The sequence below is a fragment of the Pezoporus wallicus genome, unplaced genomic scaffold (assembly GCF_028554395.1).
Source record: "Pezoporus wallicus isolate ANWC-B61680 ecotype Strahan unplaced genomic scaffold, APGP_CSIRO_Pwel_v1 contig_7113, whole genome shotgun sequence".
NCBI lineage: Eukaryota > Metazoa > Chordata > Aves > Psittaciformes > Psittacidae > Pezoporus > Pezoporus wallicus.
This window is the reverse complement of record NW_026642076.1, coordinates 432,496-452,132: the sequence shown is the minus strand read 5'-3', so window position 1 is coordinate 452,132 and position 19,637 is coordinate 432,496. Positions and strand designations below refer to the sequence as shown.

General features: G+C 42.5%; 2 protein-coding genes across 2 annotated transcripts in view; both read left to right on the top strand.

Moving 5' to 3' along the window:
- Positions 1 to 3,690: 3,690 nt before the first annotated feature.
- On the top strand, positions 3,691 to 15,088 carry SLC25A30 (solute carrier family 25 member 30). The gene is made up of 10 exons (XM_057426944.1): positions 3,691 to 3,712; positions 6,684 to 6,762; positions 7,803 to 7,950; positions 8,629 to 8,723; positions 8,996 to 9,081; positions 10,013 to 10,112; positions 11,841 to 11,961; positions 12,501 to 12,639; positions 13,539 to 13,619; positions 14,379 to 15,088. Exons 2-10 carry the CDS (start codon positions 6,699 to 6,701, stop codon positions 14,415 to 14,417), a joined length of 873 nt encoding a protein of 290 aa, XP_057282927.1. The 5' UTR covers positions 3,691 to 3,712; positions 6,684 to 6,698; the 3' UTR covers positions 14,418 to 15,088.
- Positions 15,089 to 16,949: 1,861 nt separating this feature from the next.
- Positions 16,950 to 19,637, top strand: part of COG3 (component of oligomeric golgi complex 3) — a 33,246-nt gene continuing 30,558 nt past the window's right edge. Inside the window, exon 1 of the mRNA XM_057426938.1 lies at positions 16,950 to 17,121. Within this exon, the coding sequence (XP_057282921.1) occupies positions 16,960 to 17,121 (162 nt within the window). The 5' untranslated portion in view covers positions 16,950 to 16,959. The remainder of the gene's footprint in view (positions 17,122 to 19,637) is intronic.

The window sequence follows — 19,637 nt, the reverse complement described above, 5'->3', positions numbered from 1 at the left end:
AGTGTTCTATAGTAGTGAAAGGCCTTCTGTAGCACTTTCCTATCTGAGAACGGCTTTTCGTTTGTTCATTCAAATAACATCAACACCATGACATATATAGGGATTATTATCTCTGTAGAGAGTATCAGAAATGAACAGAAATCAATTTCCCAGGAACTGCGGGAAGATTGCAACACTTCCAGAAAATTTTGCCTGAATTACAGGTTTACATTTATTAGAATTGTCTTGCTGGGAACTCATGCTGTGTAACTCTCTTATCCACTCAAAGCCTGGAACTGTTCTCAGTTCCTTCACCCTCAAAGCCAGGAGCTGTCCTCCGTTCCTTCACCTTTTACACATTATAAACAAATAACATGGTCCTTTTATACCCACAGAACTAGGATATGATAAAGACCTTTGGCTCTTGCCAAGGCCAGAGCCCAAATCAGATTACCAGAAAACATTAACAAAAAGGCTACAAAATAACATTTACTGTTATTCCTGCATTGGTTGCTTTCTCATTGAACTCTGCACAGCAGAGTCTGTTACCAAGGCAGAAACTTCAGTCTTGATGATTATCTTTTAAAAAATAAACAAGCCTAGTTCTCTCGCTCTTTCCTTGCAGATTGTGTTCTGTATCCCAAGCCTTATTCTCCTAACTCCACAGCCCGCCTGAAATGCATCACAAGTAGGTGGATATGGCTGCAGCTGAGGCTTTACCCCTGGCAAACATGATGGAGGAACTATTTGATATGTCTTGTAATTTTACACATGCCAATAGCATGTTGAGTGTTTATTTTCTTCCAACAAAGTCATCTGCCGTATGACTGGGTGTCAGATTAACTCCTTCTCAGACAGAAAGTGCAAACACCAAAGATGAGAAAGCTGTGGCGGGGCAGGAGGGGATTGGCTCCCATGTGGCAGACTTGCTTTCATCATGCAGCCAATAGATATGAACAAAGCTAATTAATTGTGTGACTAACAATCATGAAAGTTTCTGAGGGACAAAGGAAACTCTCCAGTGGTTACAACTAGTTTCAGAACAACAAGGAAGTTTGAATAATGCCCATAACCATCTGGGTCACTTCACTAACCATTCATTTAAGCAGCATGTCACTGAGCCAAACTGTCTTCAGTGCTGCAGAGATCAGTTGAGAAATTATTTTACATTGTAAGTAGTAGTGGAAAAGGTCAAACAAGAATCAGTGCACAAAAAGCAGAGTTCTCTGGCAGAATTGTTAGAGGGTGGTTCTCTTTCGCTTAAAAACTGTGTGTGGAAACTCAGGAGTGGTAAGGTTAGTGGTCTGGGAACTAATTAATTAAACAGGGGCCCCACACAGCCCAGCAGGAAAGAACTGGCCTTTGGACAAAACTGTTGTAAGACTGTGCAACCAGTAGCATACCGTTAGCTCATGCATGGTTCAGAGACATGTGAAAAGATGCTGAGCACTAAAGTCAACTGCTGACATGGCACTGATGTCAGGCTCAAGGCAGCCTGCCAGAAATAGTCTATTGGCTGCTGATAAAAGCATTACATATATTGTAGTATGAATCTGGCTGAAAAGACAAGAAAAGAGGTTGTTCAGAGGACTCATCCGAAAGTCACTAGAGGTAACAAAAGTTAGCCTGAATTCCTTTGTACTCAGAAGTACAGGGCTGAGTACTAACAGGTACTTATAAAATGTGATCAGGTGGAAGCTGCAGTGTGGGAGCAGGAACTGGTTTGCATCAGAGATAATCCAAACGGGCTGCCTGTGTAAGGAGCTGGCCAAACTGCAGGAACAATTTAAGGTCAAACTGGAACTGAAGTCCTTAAAGGGACACAGAAATTGGGGAAGTCAGGAAACAGAAGTGGCTGTCCTGCTGAACCACTCAGCGTTAGAATCAGTTCAAATGATCTCTGTGCAAAAGGAAGGAGCCACTCAAAGTTTACCCCAAATAAGAAACTAGCTGCTGGAGATACAACACTTGGAAACTACTAGACAGTTTTTTAGGAGTTTAGGAGGGGTCTGAACACGAGTACAGACTCTGAGCTGTGAGTTTGTACCTACCTTCCAAGAAGCCCATCTGCAAAGAGAACTTTGCCACACTGCAACTGAAGCACAAGCTCCGTGGGCTGCCCACACTGTAACAACCAAAATGAAAACTTCTGGGAGGTCTGTGATGGACTTTGGTGGTTGTATTTTCAGTACATGTATGAGATGTAGTGAAATGTATTTTCACTAAACATATGAAGCATTTCCAGCACACTGGGACCCAATTTTTAATTCCTTATGTTTTACTGACACATGAAAGTAAGGCCACAGCCAGCTACTTCATGAGAGCTGAATGGGCATTAACCCCTTCCTCCACCAGCCAGTAACCTTAAATAAAGTTTCTCAGTTACTAGCCTTGCTCTGAGATCAGTGAGGAGAGTAGTACTGCAGGATGCTTTGACCTTTTGGGGTAAGGCATGCCATCCAGTTGCAAGGCAGTGGAGTGACAGTGGCAGCAGGGTAGACCCTACAAGTAGGTCTGGCATCTCCTCAATCAGAAAGGGAAAGTGCTGAGTTGCCAGAACAGGTTGCCTTTGGGGGCAGAGGAGGAGCTAACTTCAGCTACTTCAGAGGGAGTCCTGGGCTCTGACCCAAGGGAATTGACTAGTTGCCCGTTCATCTAGCCTTGGTGGGCTGGTCACTGACACCTGTACCACAGCTGAGACCCGCCCTTTTGGGTAGCCCCTCTGCCACCATCAGTGTCCCCCACCATCAGTGTCCCACTCTGAGCTTTCTGGGTGGGCATTGGATATATATTTACAAAGCAATGTAAAGCCGAGTGCATAATTTCAGCATTGGTAATGCAAAGAAATTGCGTTAGAATTGCACAAAGCTGCATAATTTGACTAGATGACCTCTGAAGGTCCCTTCAAACCCAAATATTAAATAATAATAAAAAAAAAAACTTGTGGAACTATATTGTCAGAAATAGTTAACCGGGTATTTTAAAGAGCAAAGTAGTTATTTAAACCCACCCTGCCCCTTTCTGTTCCTTCTCAGAGCAGATATCCAAGTTTCCTGTACCAATTTAAGGAAGCTTAACCCAGATACAGCTGGGGTGTCTCTAGGCAGCACGGGCAGCCATGAAACTGTACACCTAGGGACAAAATAATGTCGTTATAGTTAATGATGAGGAGGAACCCTTAGGGGTGAGCATCCTGTTCACCAACCGAGGAGCACTGCAATGCCCAACATTCGTAGCACAGTCTCCCAGGTGGCATTACTAGTGGAAAATACCACACTGTCCCGGACAGCCACAAATCTCGAAAAGCCAGCAGGGAAGGGAGGCTCCTGACGGGAAAGACGGGGGATCAACTCCTTCCTCCTCTCACCTCCCTGGTTTATTACAGGCTCGACAGCACCCTCAAATCAATTCCCCTCCGCGGGCCCTTTAAATCCACCCCTTCCACGCACACAGGGCTCCGGCCTTCACCGGGTTGTTGCCTCAGGCAAGCCCGCCCAAACGGCCGAGCTAGGCGGGGCCGGGCCTGGCCGTGCCCCGCCCCGCGCTCCCCAGCCACCGCCCCTCCTGACGGGAGCAGAGCAGCGCCTTATAACCGGCAGCGGCGGGGTGGTGGCTGTCGGCATACCGGCACGTGGGGAGGGGAGGCTCGGCTCTGGTGGTGAGTGCGGCGGAGGCAGCGGCTGGCTCCTCAGGTCGCGGGTGCTGGTGAGGGTCATCTCCCGGCCGGGTGCAGGTATGTATTTGTGAGCTTCACCGAGCGCTGCCTCTGAAGGAGGGCGAAGGTTTGCTGAGCTTTGCTCGGCACCCTCCAGGGCCTTCCATCACCGAGCAGTGACATGCCGCTTCCTTTTTTTTCCTTGTTTTCCCCTCCTGATGAAGCTGTGCTTCGTTTCGTAGGTGGTCGTTCGTTAAAGGTTGTTTGGTCGGTGCAGTGGCTATTCCCTCCTCCCTTCGCTCCTTCACAGGTATCTTTGGGTCACTGCTCTAGCTGTTTAAAAGTAGGCTGGCGGTGCTGCTCAGGGAGGCACTGCTGCAGTGCATCCATTTAGTTGGGAGGAGATTTCACTGGCTTCCTTACTTGTAAAACAGCCGTTATTTTGCAAGGACTTGCCACGAGGGCTGCTAGCTTTAACCCTAGCCTTTTTCTTCCTGATCATACTTCACTGCTTGAATAAGAACTGAGCTGTGTGGCTGCAGGATAATCCATGCAGTTAAAAAGTATTCCTTGGATAACTGTCTTATATATGCATGTTTATATTGCACGTAATAACCTTTTAGGACTAATAGTTCATTAGTGTAAGCCTTTTGTAACAGTCAAATTAATTTTAAATAGCTAAAATTACTGTAAACTGGAGTATACTGTGGCTAGTATGCTAGCAATATGTTTAACAAATAAAGAATTAGACATATTTCTTTTAAAGTCTGTTTCCTAACAGGGAGATACCTAAATATTTGTCCTAATTGATTCATTCTTCTATGGAACTTTGGCTCTTGATTTTATTTCAGTTACATTGCCAGTTGAAAGTGATCAGACTTGCTTCTAATTTTTGCAGTGTGTGGATGATTCTCTGTATTAATTTAACCCAGTGTCCCTTAGGGAGAGTATCACTTCTGTCATCTTACTGATGACAGTTTTTTAATAAGACCTGGTTTTAATAAGACCTGAAGACCTCATTCTAATGAGGGTTAACTTTTAAGTAGTTTGCCAGTTATCTAATATGGAATTCTTCAAAGGAGATACCTTTATCAGAGTAGGAAAGAAGTTCTGAGTAAAAAGCAAAACGGGAATTCAGAAAATAAGGAGGAAAAGATTCTTTACTATGAGGGTGGTGAAGCACTGGAATGGGTTGCCCAAATAAGCGGTAAATGCTTCCTCCCTGGCAGTGTTCAAGGCCAGGTTGGACAGGACCTTAGGTGACATGGTCTAGTGTGAGCCTATGTCAGGGGGTTGGAACTACATGATCTTAAGGTCCTTTCCAGCCCTAACTATTCTATTGTTCTATGAAAATGAAACAGCTGAGGTGAAAGAGCAGAATTGTTTGCTGATGTAAATTTTCTGAGATTATGTATATATATTTAAATGAACTCTGCCACTCTGCTTCAAGCCTTTCAGAGGTACAAACCTTGACAGTGCTATGTAAGGCCCTCACCTTGGGATGCATTAAAGGAACAATGTGCTGTAAAAATTCTGCATTAGGGTGTCCTACACATGTATTGAAAGTTCAGCCAGCATTAGTAGTTCTGTGTACAAATGGGGAACTTTATTTGGTGGTGTTTGTATGCTTCTGCATCATGCCAGTGCCCCAGAATTACTAGTAGCTTTCATTGCCCAGCAGAGTGAAATAAAGATGCAGATATGTATCTTAATTTTAGGATTGTTAGTGTTTGATGAAAGTTTGTTAATGTGTTGAGGGAGGAAGGTAATTGTATTTTAAATTTTGACAAGTTTCTCAAGATCACATGCATGGCTGATAGTGGGGAAAATGAGCTTGCCTCTCTCTCTGTTAATTAAATGATCTGCCATTAATCATGGCAGGACAGGAATACAAGGAACTTGGAGGTGGAAGTGTCCTCCCTCTGGCACAGTGTCATACCCGTGTGGCTCCGCTGCTTTTGCGTTGCAAAGCTGGCATAGTCTAAGCCTGTGGCTCCTGATCTTTGTACTGTGCTCTTCTTGGCAATGTAGTGGGTGTCCTTACTTGCCTTTTCCTCTTTATTTTTTTATTTATTTTTTTTATTTTTTTAATTATTTTTACATCAGTGGTGATCTTGGCTGCAGCCTGAGGAGTAAGATGGTTTTGTGTGTGCTTGGTGGTTGAGTATTTGAAATTGTGCTTTGAGCTGTGATGGGTTTTTTATTGATTGGCAGCAGATAACTGTAGAATCCAATGTGTAGAGGAGGATATTCTAGAAAATGGGGAATGGGAAGTATTTGCATTATAAGAAGGGGAAAAAGTAAGCTGTGGAGAGGCCTACTTTATTTTGGGAAGGCCAGTTTTGTATTGGCTGCACTAGTCTGGTTTTGCAGTTCTTGCCTCTTTTCTAAGGTAATGGGATTATTTCAGCATCTTTAAAAGGCTGTGCAAGAGGTAATTATGATTTGTGTCACTTTGTCAAATTCACTTAATTGACTTCCAAGTTAGAGCAGCCTTTATTTACTGTAAAAGGCCTTATGCACCTGACGACATGAAAATAGTGTAATGTTCACAGGAATTAACATTGTGAACACTGGTAGCTGAAATAGGCCTTAATGGAAGCAAAGTGTTGTGTACACCCTTATTTTCTGACCAACTGTAGGAGCTCAGTTCATGTTAATGTTAACCAGAAAAAAAGGAATAGAAGTTTAGTAATGACTTGTAAAATTTCATTTGATTGTAGAACTTGGTCCACCTAATTCAGTTTGGCAAGAGCTGTTGGAGGTTATTCACTGCAGTGCTCCATAAGATCATGTCTGGGAGACTAACTACTTTAACCTTTCATGGTGAGGATAGTGGTGGCCCAAATACATAGTAGAGACATTGATTAGTGCCCAGATGCCTTTGTATAGTGTTACTGACTTTAGATTATAAAAGGTAGTAAATGCTTTTATCCTTGGTGTGCTTGGAAGGTTCATCTTAAATGGACAAGACACAAAACTTTATTAATTGTTGGCTTATATATTTATATAACAGATGTACTTACAGAAGCACTGTCTTATTTTGCAGAAAGAATAATCAACAATGTCAGCACTAAACTGGAAGCCCTTTATCTATGGAGGATTAGCATCAATCACTGCAGAATGTGGTAAGCTTTTCTCTAACTATTTAGAGAACTTCCACTACTCAGTCTCTTTTATAAAACGAGCTTGGTTCCATGTTATCAGTAGTATATGGTGGCCTAAAGCATAGGAGGCTTTTTCCTTAATACTGACTAAGGAGCTGCTCAGGACTTTGTTAGTGTCAGAACATTTCTGTCTGTAAACTCTCATCCATTGTGAGTCTTGTTTATACACAAACTTTGCCTTTGCATTCTATTATTTGGTGTTTGATCTGTTCCTGGGTGGTGGTCATAAGTATACCCAGCTTTTGTGTTTTATTCTTTTATGAATAATGTTCAGACTTGAGTTTGAAGTGTCTCTTACTTGACTCGTTTGAATGGGGCCAATGATGCCAAGAGCTTTGTGAGAAAGACAAGCAATTCCTAAAAAGCCTTGCTTGTCTGGTAAACCTCATTAGAAAAGATGTAGTTAATCCTGACTCCTGTTATTGTTTAGGTGAGTATGGAATGTTGAGGTTGTCTCTTTCCTAAAGATAAGCTTTAGAGGAATAGGCTTCTAAGCCCCTTTCATGAGGGAACATGGAGAGTGTGAACTTGACATAGCAGCAGGCTACAGGAAAGCAATGACAGAAATGGGTGCTGCTGCTATTGCTTTTTTAGTTTCCAGGCTGGAATCTCTATAGCTAGCCTATAGAATTTATTTCTTTGCCTTCAATTAAATGTTCTTCAAAGATGTTGGTAGAACACACATCCAAACTCTGTACTTGATTGTGATTGCAGAGTCTATTCAGCATGGCTATTTACAAACAGACAACATCGTATTTCCTAAAAATATAATGAATGTGAAACAAACATAGGAGGTAGGGCCTCTGACAAGCTTCTAGAAGAAACAAAGTGACATAAAATGAAGCACTTGCTTAAAAGAAAGTCTTGGTAAGAGACTTTTTTCCTATGGGAGTGTTCTTATGTATTTTGGTATATAATAAAGGTTTTACATCATGTTCTTTGTGTTTGGTTAGGTAAGTACTCAATTTTCTGATTTTCTTTTTTTTTTTTTTTCCTGTAAGGTACTTTTCCCATTGATCTGACAAAAACACGTCTCCAGGTTCAAGGTCAAGTTAATGATGCCAAATATAAAGAGATCCGCTACCGTGGAATGATGCATGCACTAGTCAGAATAAGCAGAGAAGAAGGATTGAAAGCCTTATACTCTGGGTAAAACTGACTTGCAGTAATGGTTTATGAGCAGTCTATTGATAAGTATGAGCCCATAGTATGTAAATTCTTGGGCTTCAGAATTACAAGGCTTTTGGTTATCCTCAATCTGGAAGTTGAAAGTCCAAGCTTAGATTCCTTCAGTGTTTGTACTCTGCAATAATATTTCATCTTGACATCCCCCCCCCCAAAAAAAAGAAAAACAAACAACAACCCAAAACCAAAACAACAAAACCTACTGGGGGGGGGGTGTGTGTGAGGGAATAGCAAAGCATAAAATTGTTCTGTACAATGCTGCTATGGTTGTTCCATCTCATGAAAAATTGAATTAAAATTTGTGTATAAATGGACATGCTTATCTTTAAAGCATGCAAGATGATGGGGAAAGATGTAATCTACAGATTATATTTCAGACAGGCTTGCCAGCTATTTCATAGATTACAAGTTGAGGCATGCTCTAATAGTAATCCTTCCATAGTTCATTCATGTTCTTGCAGGCTTTAGTTAAAAGAACCCCAAACCCCGAATCTTTTGTCTATAGTGAATTTAAATCATTGATTTAAATCTGGTAAAGATATCTGGTATTTATCTTTTATTCAGTTTTGTGCTCTAGAAAGTATTTGTTCATCAGTCTTTTGCAATTTAGAGCGTAAATATTATCATTACCTCTTTTTACAGGATTGCACCTGCGATGCTAAGGCAAGCTTCATATGGAACTATAAAAATAGGCACTTACCAGAGCTTAAAAAGAACATTTGTTGAGCATCCAGAAGGTGAGTGGGTTATTTCAATTTAATTGAGGACTGATTTGCTTGAAGCTGGTTGTTTCCACTTGGTATTTTTACTGTAACAGTTTGAACAAGTCTACTGAGAATGACTTTCTGTGTACCAATTAAAGTGAACCAGCAAGGAAAATTTGTCAGAATAGTTTGTAAGGCTTCTGTAATTGGTATTCGCTCTGCTTAAAGGAGGGGTGGCATCATCCTGCCCTGATGCAGCTAAAGCTTCGTAAATCTGCAGCTAAACTTCTTTGTTTATGGAATAGATGAAACCCTGATGATAAATGTTCTATGTGGTGTTCTTTCGGGAGTAATCTCATCATCTATTGCCAACCCTACAGATGTCTTAAAGGTAAGTATCTAGAGTTCACCTGTACCTTTTTTGTCCTTGAGGAAATGCAGAATCTCCTGATGAATAAAAGATCAATAACCCTATTTATTCTCATCTCTTGACTTTTAAAAATGAGTAACATCCTGAATTCTTGGAACCTCCTTTTGGTCCATACTAATAATTTTGAAGTATGCACCAGGAAACTGATGGCTTGGGGGGGGGTAGTTGGATCCATATAACATTTTCTCAGGGTGGAGAGAGAATAATATGGCTTAACTTTTATGCTATGTTGTGTGTGGAAGCCACACTGCATATTTCATCTATACTTCTTGGCAAGATAGTTCTACTAGGATGTTGTAGAGCTCAGACGGATTGATGGTATTTAACTCGCAAAACTGTAGCATATGACTTACATGGCTGCCTTTAATGAAAAAATTAAAACTATTTGAAGTGTGGGAACAATTAGTTATTTCCTAAAATTACGTCCATGTACCAGCTTACTTGTCACCAGACTTGTTCTTGGGAACCTGACATGGTAACTATCAAATACCTTCTTAGAAATCCACAGGGTTGAATGCTGTGGTTTTCACTAGCTGAAGCCTTAATCTTTTTAACCTTCCATTTTAACATATTCCTGTGAGAACGCTGTAAAGGACATCCTGCAGAACCCATCTGTCAGTCTAATCTAAATGGAGTAGTGTGCGAGAACAGAAATAGAAGTGACTTAATGCAGCTAAGAATTATACCATGCACTTGTTCAAAATTAGCAGCTGCATTTGGATAGTTAAGTCAAAAAATTGCATCATAGTTGTGATAATGTCAGCTATTAATTTTTATTCCAAGAACTTGAATTTACTAAAAATGTTAACTTAAAATGTCAATAAAACTGTATTAAGCTATTGTTGCAAGTTTGAAAAATATTTATATTCTGATTTTTTTAAATAAATTGCAGATCAGAATGCAAGCCCAGGGTAGTATGATTCAAGGAGGAATGATGGGTAACTTCATACAGATCTACCAAAAGGAAGGCACTAAAGGCTTATGGAAGGCAAGTTTGTTGAACTGTATTCTACCTTTTGAGCATATGTTCTTGCTCAACTGAATTTCATGTACTTCTACAGTATTCTCTATTAAAATATGGAGAAGCTAATATGGATGTAGTTTGTTAGGACAACTGCATTGCTGGTGTCTTTGTGTTTTGACAGAGGGTTACTGCCAATCTTGTGTTCAAAGATTAGCCACTTAGTAAAGGGGAGATAAAAGGAGGCTTAAATTGGGGTGACTGGCTACAGGACTAGTTTAGCAACACTTTGCAAGACACCCCTCAATCTGTATGCTCTGCTTTTTCTAAAACATGCTAAACAATATTTAGAAGGGAAGGCACTAATAATCATCCTGTCTAGCTCAGGAATTCTTATACTCAGTCTTGTAGGTTGTCTCTTATGCCAATTACAGCCAGTGAATGTATAACAACTGAAGATCCAAAATGTGCGATTGTTCTGAAACAGCTGGAAAATAGAAATGTTTTTCTTGGTGGGCTTTTCTCTGCAAAGTTTCTTGATCTCTATTTTTTCTGTTCATATTCCTTATTCTGTCAGTTTTTCAGTTAGCATTAAGGGACACAGTATCATCCAGTTGTGGAGGTCATAGCTTGATGTTGATCTAAGAATTTGGATGATAAGCAAAGGTGGGGTAGCATACAGGAACTGAAATTGCCATGCAGTGTGGATGCTAGACAGGGACTTGTCATCAGAGACTGTAGTGACATGACCATGGGTAATGGGTTCAAGCTTAAACAGGTGAAGTTCAGGTTAGATGTTAGGAAGAAGTTCTTTAGTGTAAGGGTGGTGAGGCACTGGAACAGGATGCTCAAAGTGGTAAATACTTCCTCCCTGGCAGTGTTCAAGGTCAGGTTGGACAGAGCCTTGGGTGACATGGTCTACTGTGAGGTGTCCCTGCCCATGGCAGGGGGGTTTGAACTAGATGATCTTGAGGTCCTTTCCAACCCTAACCAGTCTGTGATTCTAAGTGTTCTATCTATCAATTTGAATTTGTGGGCTTTTGGAGCACACACACATCTGAGACTTGTGCTAATTAGCCTTATTTGTATTAACAGTGTTCTTAACACATTCATGGTGTGTTGCTTTGTATTACTAGAGTGTCCTGGTTTTGGCTGGGATAGTTTTCTTCCTAGCAGCTGGTGCAGTACTGTGTTTTGGCTTTAGCCTGAGAATTATGCTGGTAACACTTTTTTTTGAGTTGTTACCTAGTAACACTTACCCTGATCAAGGACTTTTCAGTCTCTTATGCTCTGCCAATAAGAAGGGGTACAAGAAGCCAGGTGGGAGCAGAGATGGAATCACCTGGCCCAAACTAGCCAAAAGGGGTATTACATAGCATACAATGTCATGCTCAGTATATAAACTGTGAGGAGTTGGCCAGGAGGGGCTGATTGCTGCTCAGGGATGGGCTGGGCACAGGTCAGTGGGTGATGAGCAGTTGTATTGTGCATCACTTGTCTGTCTTGGGTTTTATTCCCCTTTTTCTTATTTCTATTAAATCATTTTACTTCAATTATTAAACTGTTCTCATCTCAGCCCATGCGTTCTACCTTTTTCTGAGTCTCCTCCCCGTCCCACCAGAGGGCGAGAGAAGTGAGTGAGCAGCTGTGTAGTACTTTAGTTGCAGGCTTGGATTAAACCATGACAAAAGCTAGTGTTTGCTGCTGGCGCACAAAGCTAATTTTAAACTTCACCTGTATGCTTTCTTTTGCCAGGGAGTATCATTGACAGCACAGAGAGCTGCTGTTGTTGTAGGAGTAGAACTGCCAGTGTATGACCTTACCAAGAAGCACATAATTATGTCTGGATTTATGGGAGATACCGTATATACTCACTTCCTGTAAGTCTGCAAAACTGTTTGCATAGCTCATTGTTGGTTAGGTCTCATTAGGGGGGTTCAGTATTTTGATTTGTCATCTATATATTTAAATATACAAGTTTAAAATATATATTTAAATATACTTCTGATGTATTTATACTTTTTAATGCAGTAGCATCTAAAATAGTAGCATATAGCATGGTATTTAATTTTATTTAGAATTTGGATTTAACTTCCTTTTGAATATGGGTATTTTTTTTTGTGGGTGGTCCAAATCATTCAGCTGTGCAAATAGAAGTTAGAGGAAAGTTCCAAATATTTGCTTTTGAGGCACAAACATCTGTTCAAGTGTCCAGAGATTGTATATAAGAGCTGTGTAGCAAATCTTCAAAATTATGCTTTATAGTAAATGAAAAATAATTTTTCAAATTTATTAGCAGATGTAATTTTTAAATAAATCATTAAGTGCTCATTATTCCCCCTCTCCAGAAAACATGCAGTATTTCTTGCACATCTCTAAATGTGCTAGATCAAATTTCATTAAACCCTTCTTTTGCTAGCTCAAGTTTTACTTGTGGGTTAGCTGGAGCCCTTGCATCCAACCCAATTGATGTTGTAAGAACACGCATGATGAATCAGAGAAGCCAACAATATGGGGGACACTCAAACTACAAGGGTACTTTGGACTGCTTATTACAAGTAAGTAGTTAATTTATCAACTTTAGTAGGAAGTGGTGCCATTGAGCAATGATTTTTGGTATAGAGCTCAAAATTGTTCTAAGCTTCCAAGTAACTTAGGTATGCTTTTTGCCATAATCCTCAAAAGGACTACATTGCCAATAACACACTGGTGTGAAAAACATCTACTGTCTTGACAGAATGGCAGTATATACTGCAGGCACCCAATTTCTTTTGGTGCTTGTATAGGGCACTGTCTCTTACTTTACTTTGCAAGATGTAACATTTAATATAATGATAGGAAATGACTTCATAGGTCAGTCCTTGAAGAACATCTTCTGGGGGGTCGGTCGTTTTCTCTGCTTACTGCATATTGGAGAGGCTAGTATAGCCAAAGCCATTATCAGTGTCTGATTTTGATTATTTTGGCTTGGGTTGTTTAAATTCCTAAACTAGGTATGAGGTTGGAGCATGACAGCCTTTTACACGGAGAAGAGTGGCTGGACAGTGCTGTTTCTATTGCAGAACAAGTTGCACTGTTCAGTGCAATTTTGTGAAGTTCATAAAGCAAAATGGAAAATCTCAAGTGGGTACCAGATGTGAGCTGCAGGTCTAAATATACATTGTGTGTGTGTATGTATATATCTATATATATATACACACACCCCATCTGCAAGGGAATTTATAGGGGTAAAAAAAAGTCCAGGAATGTAATTTGGACAAATCTAGGTTGGGTACTTAATGACCTGCATCTTAACCTACCATGGTGATGTGGGCTTCTCTAATTTTAGCTTTATATAGTGAAATGTTTTTGTCTCCTCACACAATATGTTTAAGAGATGCTGCCTAGGTTTCTCACTAATAAGAATGAATTGTTCTTACTGTGTGGTGTGTTTTTGTTTTTGTTTTTCTTTCCCCAGACATGGAAGAATGAAGGCTTTTTTGCTCTATATAAGGGGTTTTGGCCAAACTGGTTAAGACTTGGTCCTTGGAATATCATTGTATCCTTTTCAAAGGTGTGCAAAACTATGAAGCTAGCAATAAAACAGCAGGTGTTGACAGTTTCACAGACTGCTCAGTGTGCAAAGTGTCACGTCAGCACAAATATTCCTTTTGTATGAATGGAAAATTGGGTAGTTAGTTTTCTTCATCAGCTGCTGCTGGTCAGAGTGAATTTGTGATACATGTAGAATGAATATTGGAATGTTATCTTGCAAAACATTTTTCTGTTCCTCCAACTTCATACTTATCCATTTCTGTGGTTTGGAGCCTAGCTTTAAATAAAATTGCCCAGATAAGTTAGGAATGGGGGCTGCTTCCAGAACTGGGGGAAATGGTGCTTAGCCATGAAATCTATTTTGTTTATCTTTCTCACACAATTTTCTTAGTTTCAAGAGCCAGCTGATCAGAGCCTTGGGAAGTGAGTTGGTAGTAGTGGTTTTTACCATGAGCAAACCTACTTTAGCCCATCAAAGTTAACTGAGCAAAGACTCTTTCAAAGCTTTCACAGTGTTCTCCTGCCTCCTCAGTCTTGTGTTTAAGATCCTGAGGAATAGGTATGGGAAAGTGATTGGCATCACCAGCCTTAAAAATTTCATTTCTTTGTCTAGTACTGTGTAACAAAAATGGCCAACCAGCAGGACTGCATAGGAGGCAACAAAATGGAGCAAAGCTTCACACAGATGCAGCTGTACTGTAGTGGTGAGGTGATGCATTTTCCACATGTGAATATGAAAGTTTTCCTTAATCAGCTGTCCCAGTTCTTTCTAACATACGAACAGCTGAAAAAATTAGACTGACATGCTGAACTGTATCCTGAATTCTGTGAGTGTACTGTTTGAGTTTAAAGCAACTTGTAAGTTGTCTTGAGTATTTACTCTTTGTTGTCGGAGATGCTGGCCAGAGGAAGAGGTCACTGTGAGACTGTTGTGAATGACAAGAACCTGGAGAAGTGGTTTCAAGGCTGACTGGCTCCTGTAACAATAGCTTGCTTATGTGACTCTGTGGGTGATGTGCACTGTTTTCTAGACAGAATCAAATATGGTGGCATTCCATCTGTCAGCTGTGTAAGTTTACTTGAATGTGAAGGTCTGTAATACAGCTTTATGCTGTTGAGACTTAGATGCACAATGTTTTTAAGAGGCAGAGAAAGATAGGTAGTACCACAGAGCTGAGTTTCTCCTTCCATAAGGGTATGCAATTTGACTGTGGTAGTTTATAGTTTCAAAGTAACTGGAAGTGTCACAAGATGCCTTTTCAGGCTTTCAGTTCAGTAAAATACCTGCTGCAAGATAAAAGTCTGCTTCTGGTTTTAGAGCTTTCTGTGTTCTAAGACTTTAGATGTTGGCATAAGTTGCTGTAAATGATCCAGTTTCCTTTGAAAGCATGGTTGCCACAGCTGTCAGTTTTGTATAGCTGCAAGTGTTCTCCCATATATTCTTGATTTTTATTTTTTTCAGCGTGATTCTTCAATGTATGCATATGTAAATTCACAAGTAGGAATGAAGTTCAAGCAAGTCCATGCTTATCTGCATGTCTTGCAGAGAAACTTTCTATGCCTTTCCTGTTGTTGGGAAGAGCTATTTGTAATGGATGCTGGGTGTTATGTATCATCTGAGATACAAGTTTTACACTGAGCAGTTCTGGCTGTGTTATATAGGTGCCACAGGAAAAGAACCAGGCCCCTCCAAAGGTAAATCCACAATAAAGATCATTTTCCTTGTTTAAGATAACACCCAAACCCAGAACTACTGAGTACTTCCATACATGCAAGTAAACACCATGTAGAAATCAACCACAACTGCCTTCAAGCATTACCTTTTGCCTGAAATGAGTATCTTAAACTTCAGGACCATTAACTAAACAATATATTAAGGTTCTTAAATGCTGCTGGTGAAGTCCAGGCAAGGAAACATGCAATTATGTCAGTCATGGTGATGGTTCCTCTGTATTTACAGAGGATGGCAAAGTGGGATGTATAGCTTTGTATTTTTGTATCATTGTGTATATCTCTTAAACATTTTTGGTTAATTGTACATTCCACTTAAACTGTTATGACTTCAAAATTACTATATTCTCATAAGATCCACAAATGGATTTCTAAATGCAGAAAGCACTTTCTTTCCTGAAGTACAATGTTTTTCTATGTGTGGTGTTATGCTCTGTCCAGTGGTTTTCTGTACAGCTTTTCTGTGATTTAATACAAATGCTTGTAGAAATTTTTGTACACTATGTAAGCGAAGTGTATGGGTTTTGTAACCTTATTACAAGTTTTCAAGTCATTGTGTGATGACTCTGAACTGCTCACTTGGGAGTGACAGGGTGGGAGTGTGGAATATGCTATACCCGTTATACTGAAGATGGACTAAACCTAACTGCTGAGCACTTAAGGTGTGAGAATGGTGAAATGAAGTTATAAAGTCCTAGGATGGCTTGGGCTGGAAAGGAGCTCAAGATCATCCGGTTCCAACCCCCTTGCCACAGGCACAAACAGCTTCCACTCGACCAGGTTCCTCCAACTGTGTCCAACCTGGCCTTGAACACGGCCAGGGATGGGGCAGCCACAGCTTCTCTGGCCAACCTGTGCCAGTGTCTCGCCACCCTCACAAGTCTGAACACATGACCTCTCTTACTGTCTTTACCTGATGAAGAGTCTCTAATACCTTCTAGGTCCCCTTCAGATACTGGAAAGCTGCTATGCGGTTTCCACGCAGCCTTCTCCAGGCTGGACAGCCCCAACTTTCTCAGCCTATCTTCGTAGGGGTGATGCTCCAGCCCCTGATCATCCTCGTGGGCCTCCTCTGGACTTGCTCCAGCAGTTCCATGTCCTTCTCACATTTCCAATCTCCTACCCTTAAGTAGTGGTTCAGGATCTCGGCTGAAGGTGATTGTTGCAGGCAGTGCCTTAAGCTCTTTTAACTCAGAGGTGATTTTGTTTGGGGTGGGGAGCTGATGCCCAGGTGGAGCGTGGGTTGCCTGGAGCAAGGTGCCATCGCTAGGGCTGTCCTGCGGCCTCGGGAAGGAAAGCCCCTGGGTATAGGAAGGACGAGCACCCGCCCGCCCCTCCTTTCTCCAGGCCGCCGCCGGTGTCCCTCAGTCCCGGGCAGCGGGAGAGCGGCCGCTGCCGTGCGGTGGCCAAGCCCGGGGATGCGGCAGCCGCTTCGCTCCTCCCCGCCGGCAGGGGGCACCGTCCCGGCCAGCTGATGCTCGCTGACGCCCTTTTCCCCACCAATGACGCTACTGTCACGCGACGCGGAGGGGCCGCGCTGTGCCTCCCCGGAAGCGCTGCCGCGGTGTTCCGCCGCGCCCAGCCCGGCGGCCGCTCACCCGTTCCCCGCCAGCATGGCGGAGCTGCCGCCCGCGGAGCCGGCGGGAAGGGACGTGCTGGACCGCTTGAGCCTGTGGGACCGCCGCCCACAGCCCGCCGCGCCGCTCAGCGACCGACAGACCGACTCGGTGCTGGAGCTGAAGGCGGCGGCAGAGAACTTGCCGGTGCCGCCCGAGGTGAGGCGGCGACGCTGCCCGGCTGGAGAGCGAGCGCGCGGGCGGGAAGCGCCGCAGTGCCACGTCGCCAGGCGGCCGGGGGTGCTTGCGAGGCTGCCGCTGCCCGCCGGTGACCACGGGGCTCAGCAGCCGTTTGCGTTCCTGCCGGGTGTCAGGCCGCAGGGCACCCGGCGTTCCCCTCACTGCGCTTCCCCGGCCCCCGGGAGGATTCGTCCTTCCCACAAGGGCCTCCTGCCGCGGTGCGGGCGCCCGTCCTGGCTGGCAGGGGCTGGTAGGCAACGATCAAAGTTTTCAGCCTAAAATCCACAGGGATTTCCTTGCCTAGCCTTATAGCTTACATCGGTTCATCGGAATTCTTTCTGCTGAAATAGAGCTACCATCGTGATCTTCTGTGGCTTTCATAGAATCACGGAACGGTTTATGTTGGAAGGAACCTTAAGGCTCGTTTAGTTCCAACCTCCTGCCATGGGCAGGGGCACCTTCCACTAGACGAGGTTGCTCAAAGCCCCGTCCAACCTGGCCTTGAACACAGGCAGAGATGGGGCAGCCACAGCTTCTCTGGGCAACCTGTGCCAGTGTCTCACCACCCTCATAGTGGAGAACTCTTCCTAATAATAGTTTTGGTTCTCTTAATTTGATCCTGATCAATACATAGCTGCTGGCACTAGTGTTATTTCCAAATACCACTTACAGATGATTGAGCAAGACATAAAAGGCAGGAATAGTGGCAAAAGCTTAATAACTTGTTATTACCATGGAAGACATGGTCTTCTCTTCAGTTATAAAACATTAGACTGATGATTATTGATGAGTACTCTTTTGTCTGTAAAGGGAAGTGGAGCAAAATGTTTGCATTCATTAACTATGTTTTTCATGGGAGGTTTTGTATTTGAACAGGAACAGTGTTCCTAGGTACAGTGAACTAGATAACAGTGCCATAAAATCAAAAAGTTGGCTCTCGTCAAGTTCTGAAAGGTCAAAATAACAAAAGAGAAGGGGGTAAAACAGTTCCTCCCTGAAATGCACCTGTTTCATTTCATGCTTCCTGGTCTGTTTTTTTGTGTAAGTTGTATGTATCTGTACTCAAGTAAATATTGGCAGGTATCCAAAATGATTGTAGAAGCTTATGCTGCGATCAGAACAGGTTTTTAAGGATCCAAACAAACTTTGCAAGAAGGCAGGTACTGTATTTGCTGTACAGGACAACAGGGATGCCAAGACATTGAGTAATTCAGCTGGTCTTGGCCTCTGCTGAAGTGGATTGGAACAGTGGTGACTTAGCTGTTCTGAAAAAGCAGGCTCTGATGTACTTGTCTTTTCCTCAGGGAAAAGGGTTTTTCTTGTGACTGTTTTCTCAGTAGTAGTCACAAGAGAAACCCTGGCTCCCAGCTAGGGATCCTGCCTGTTTTGGGGGCCAGGAGAGGGAAGAGAGATATGCTTAGATATTTCCTAATGTCTAATGAGCTCTACCATCTTTCAGTTTAAAGCCATTCTGTCTTGTCTTATCCCTACATCCCTCCATAAAATGTCCTTCTCCAGATTTCTTGCAAGCCCCCTTTAGGTACTAGGAGAGTGCTGAAAGGTCACCACAGATCCTTCTTCAGGCTGAACAGCCCAACTCTCTCAGCTTGTCTCCATAGGAGAGGTGCTCCAACCTTCTGAGCATCTGCATGGCCTCCTCTGGACTTGCTCCAACAGGTCCATGTCCCTCTTGTGTTGGGGTTGCCAGAGCTGAATGCAGAACTGCAGGCGGGGTCTCACGAGAGCAGAGTAGAGGGGGAGAATCACCTCCCTCGACCTGCTGGTCATGTTGTTGGTGATGCAGCCCTCATACAGTTGGCTTTCTGGGCTGCAAGTGCATGTTGCTGGGTCATATGGACCTCCTCATCAATCAACACCCCCAAGTCCTTCTCAGGGCTGCTCTCAGTCCAGTCTCCCTCAGCCTGTATTTGTGCCTGGGATTGCCCCAGCCCAAGTGCAGGACCTTGCATTTGAAAGAATATGAAACACTGCGAATAGTGGCAGTATTAAGTCTTGGTTTATCTCTGAATATCTGGTAAAAACATCTTGACAATTCCTGTGCAGTGGTGTTGCCATGCAGTGTAGAACATACATGGCATTTCTTTTTTGCTTCTGCATGCTTTCTGAATTCTTCTGTTCTCAGATACTTTTCTAGTGCATTTCTGTGAGTATAGAACCTGACATAGTAGCTCATCAGTATGTTGTGTACATAGACTCATAGAATAGTTAGGGTTGTAAGGACCTTAACATCATCAAGTTCCACCCCCCTGCCATGGGCAGGGACACCTCACACTAAACCGTGTCCCCCAAGGCTCTGTCCAGCCCAGCCTGGAAAATCACCAGGGATAGAGCATTCACAACTTCCTTGGGCAACCCATTCCAGTGTCTCACCACCCTCATGTACATTCAGTTTCTTTTTTTACACAAATATGTAATTATATGAAATTCTGTATAATATTTTCTAACTTTAACTAAAAAAAACCAAACAGTTGTTA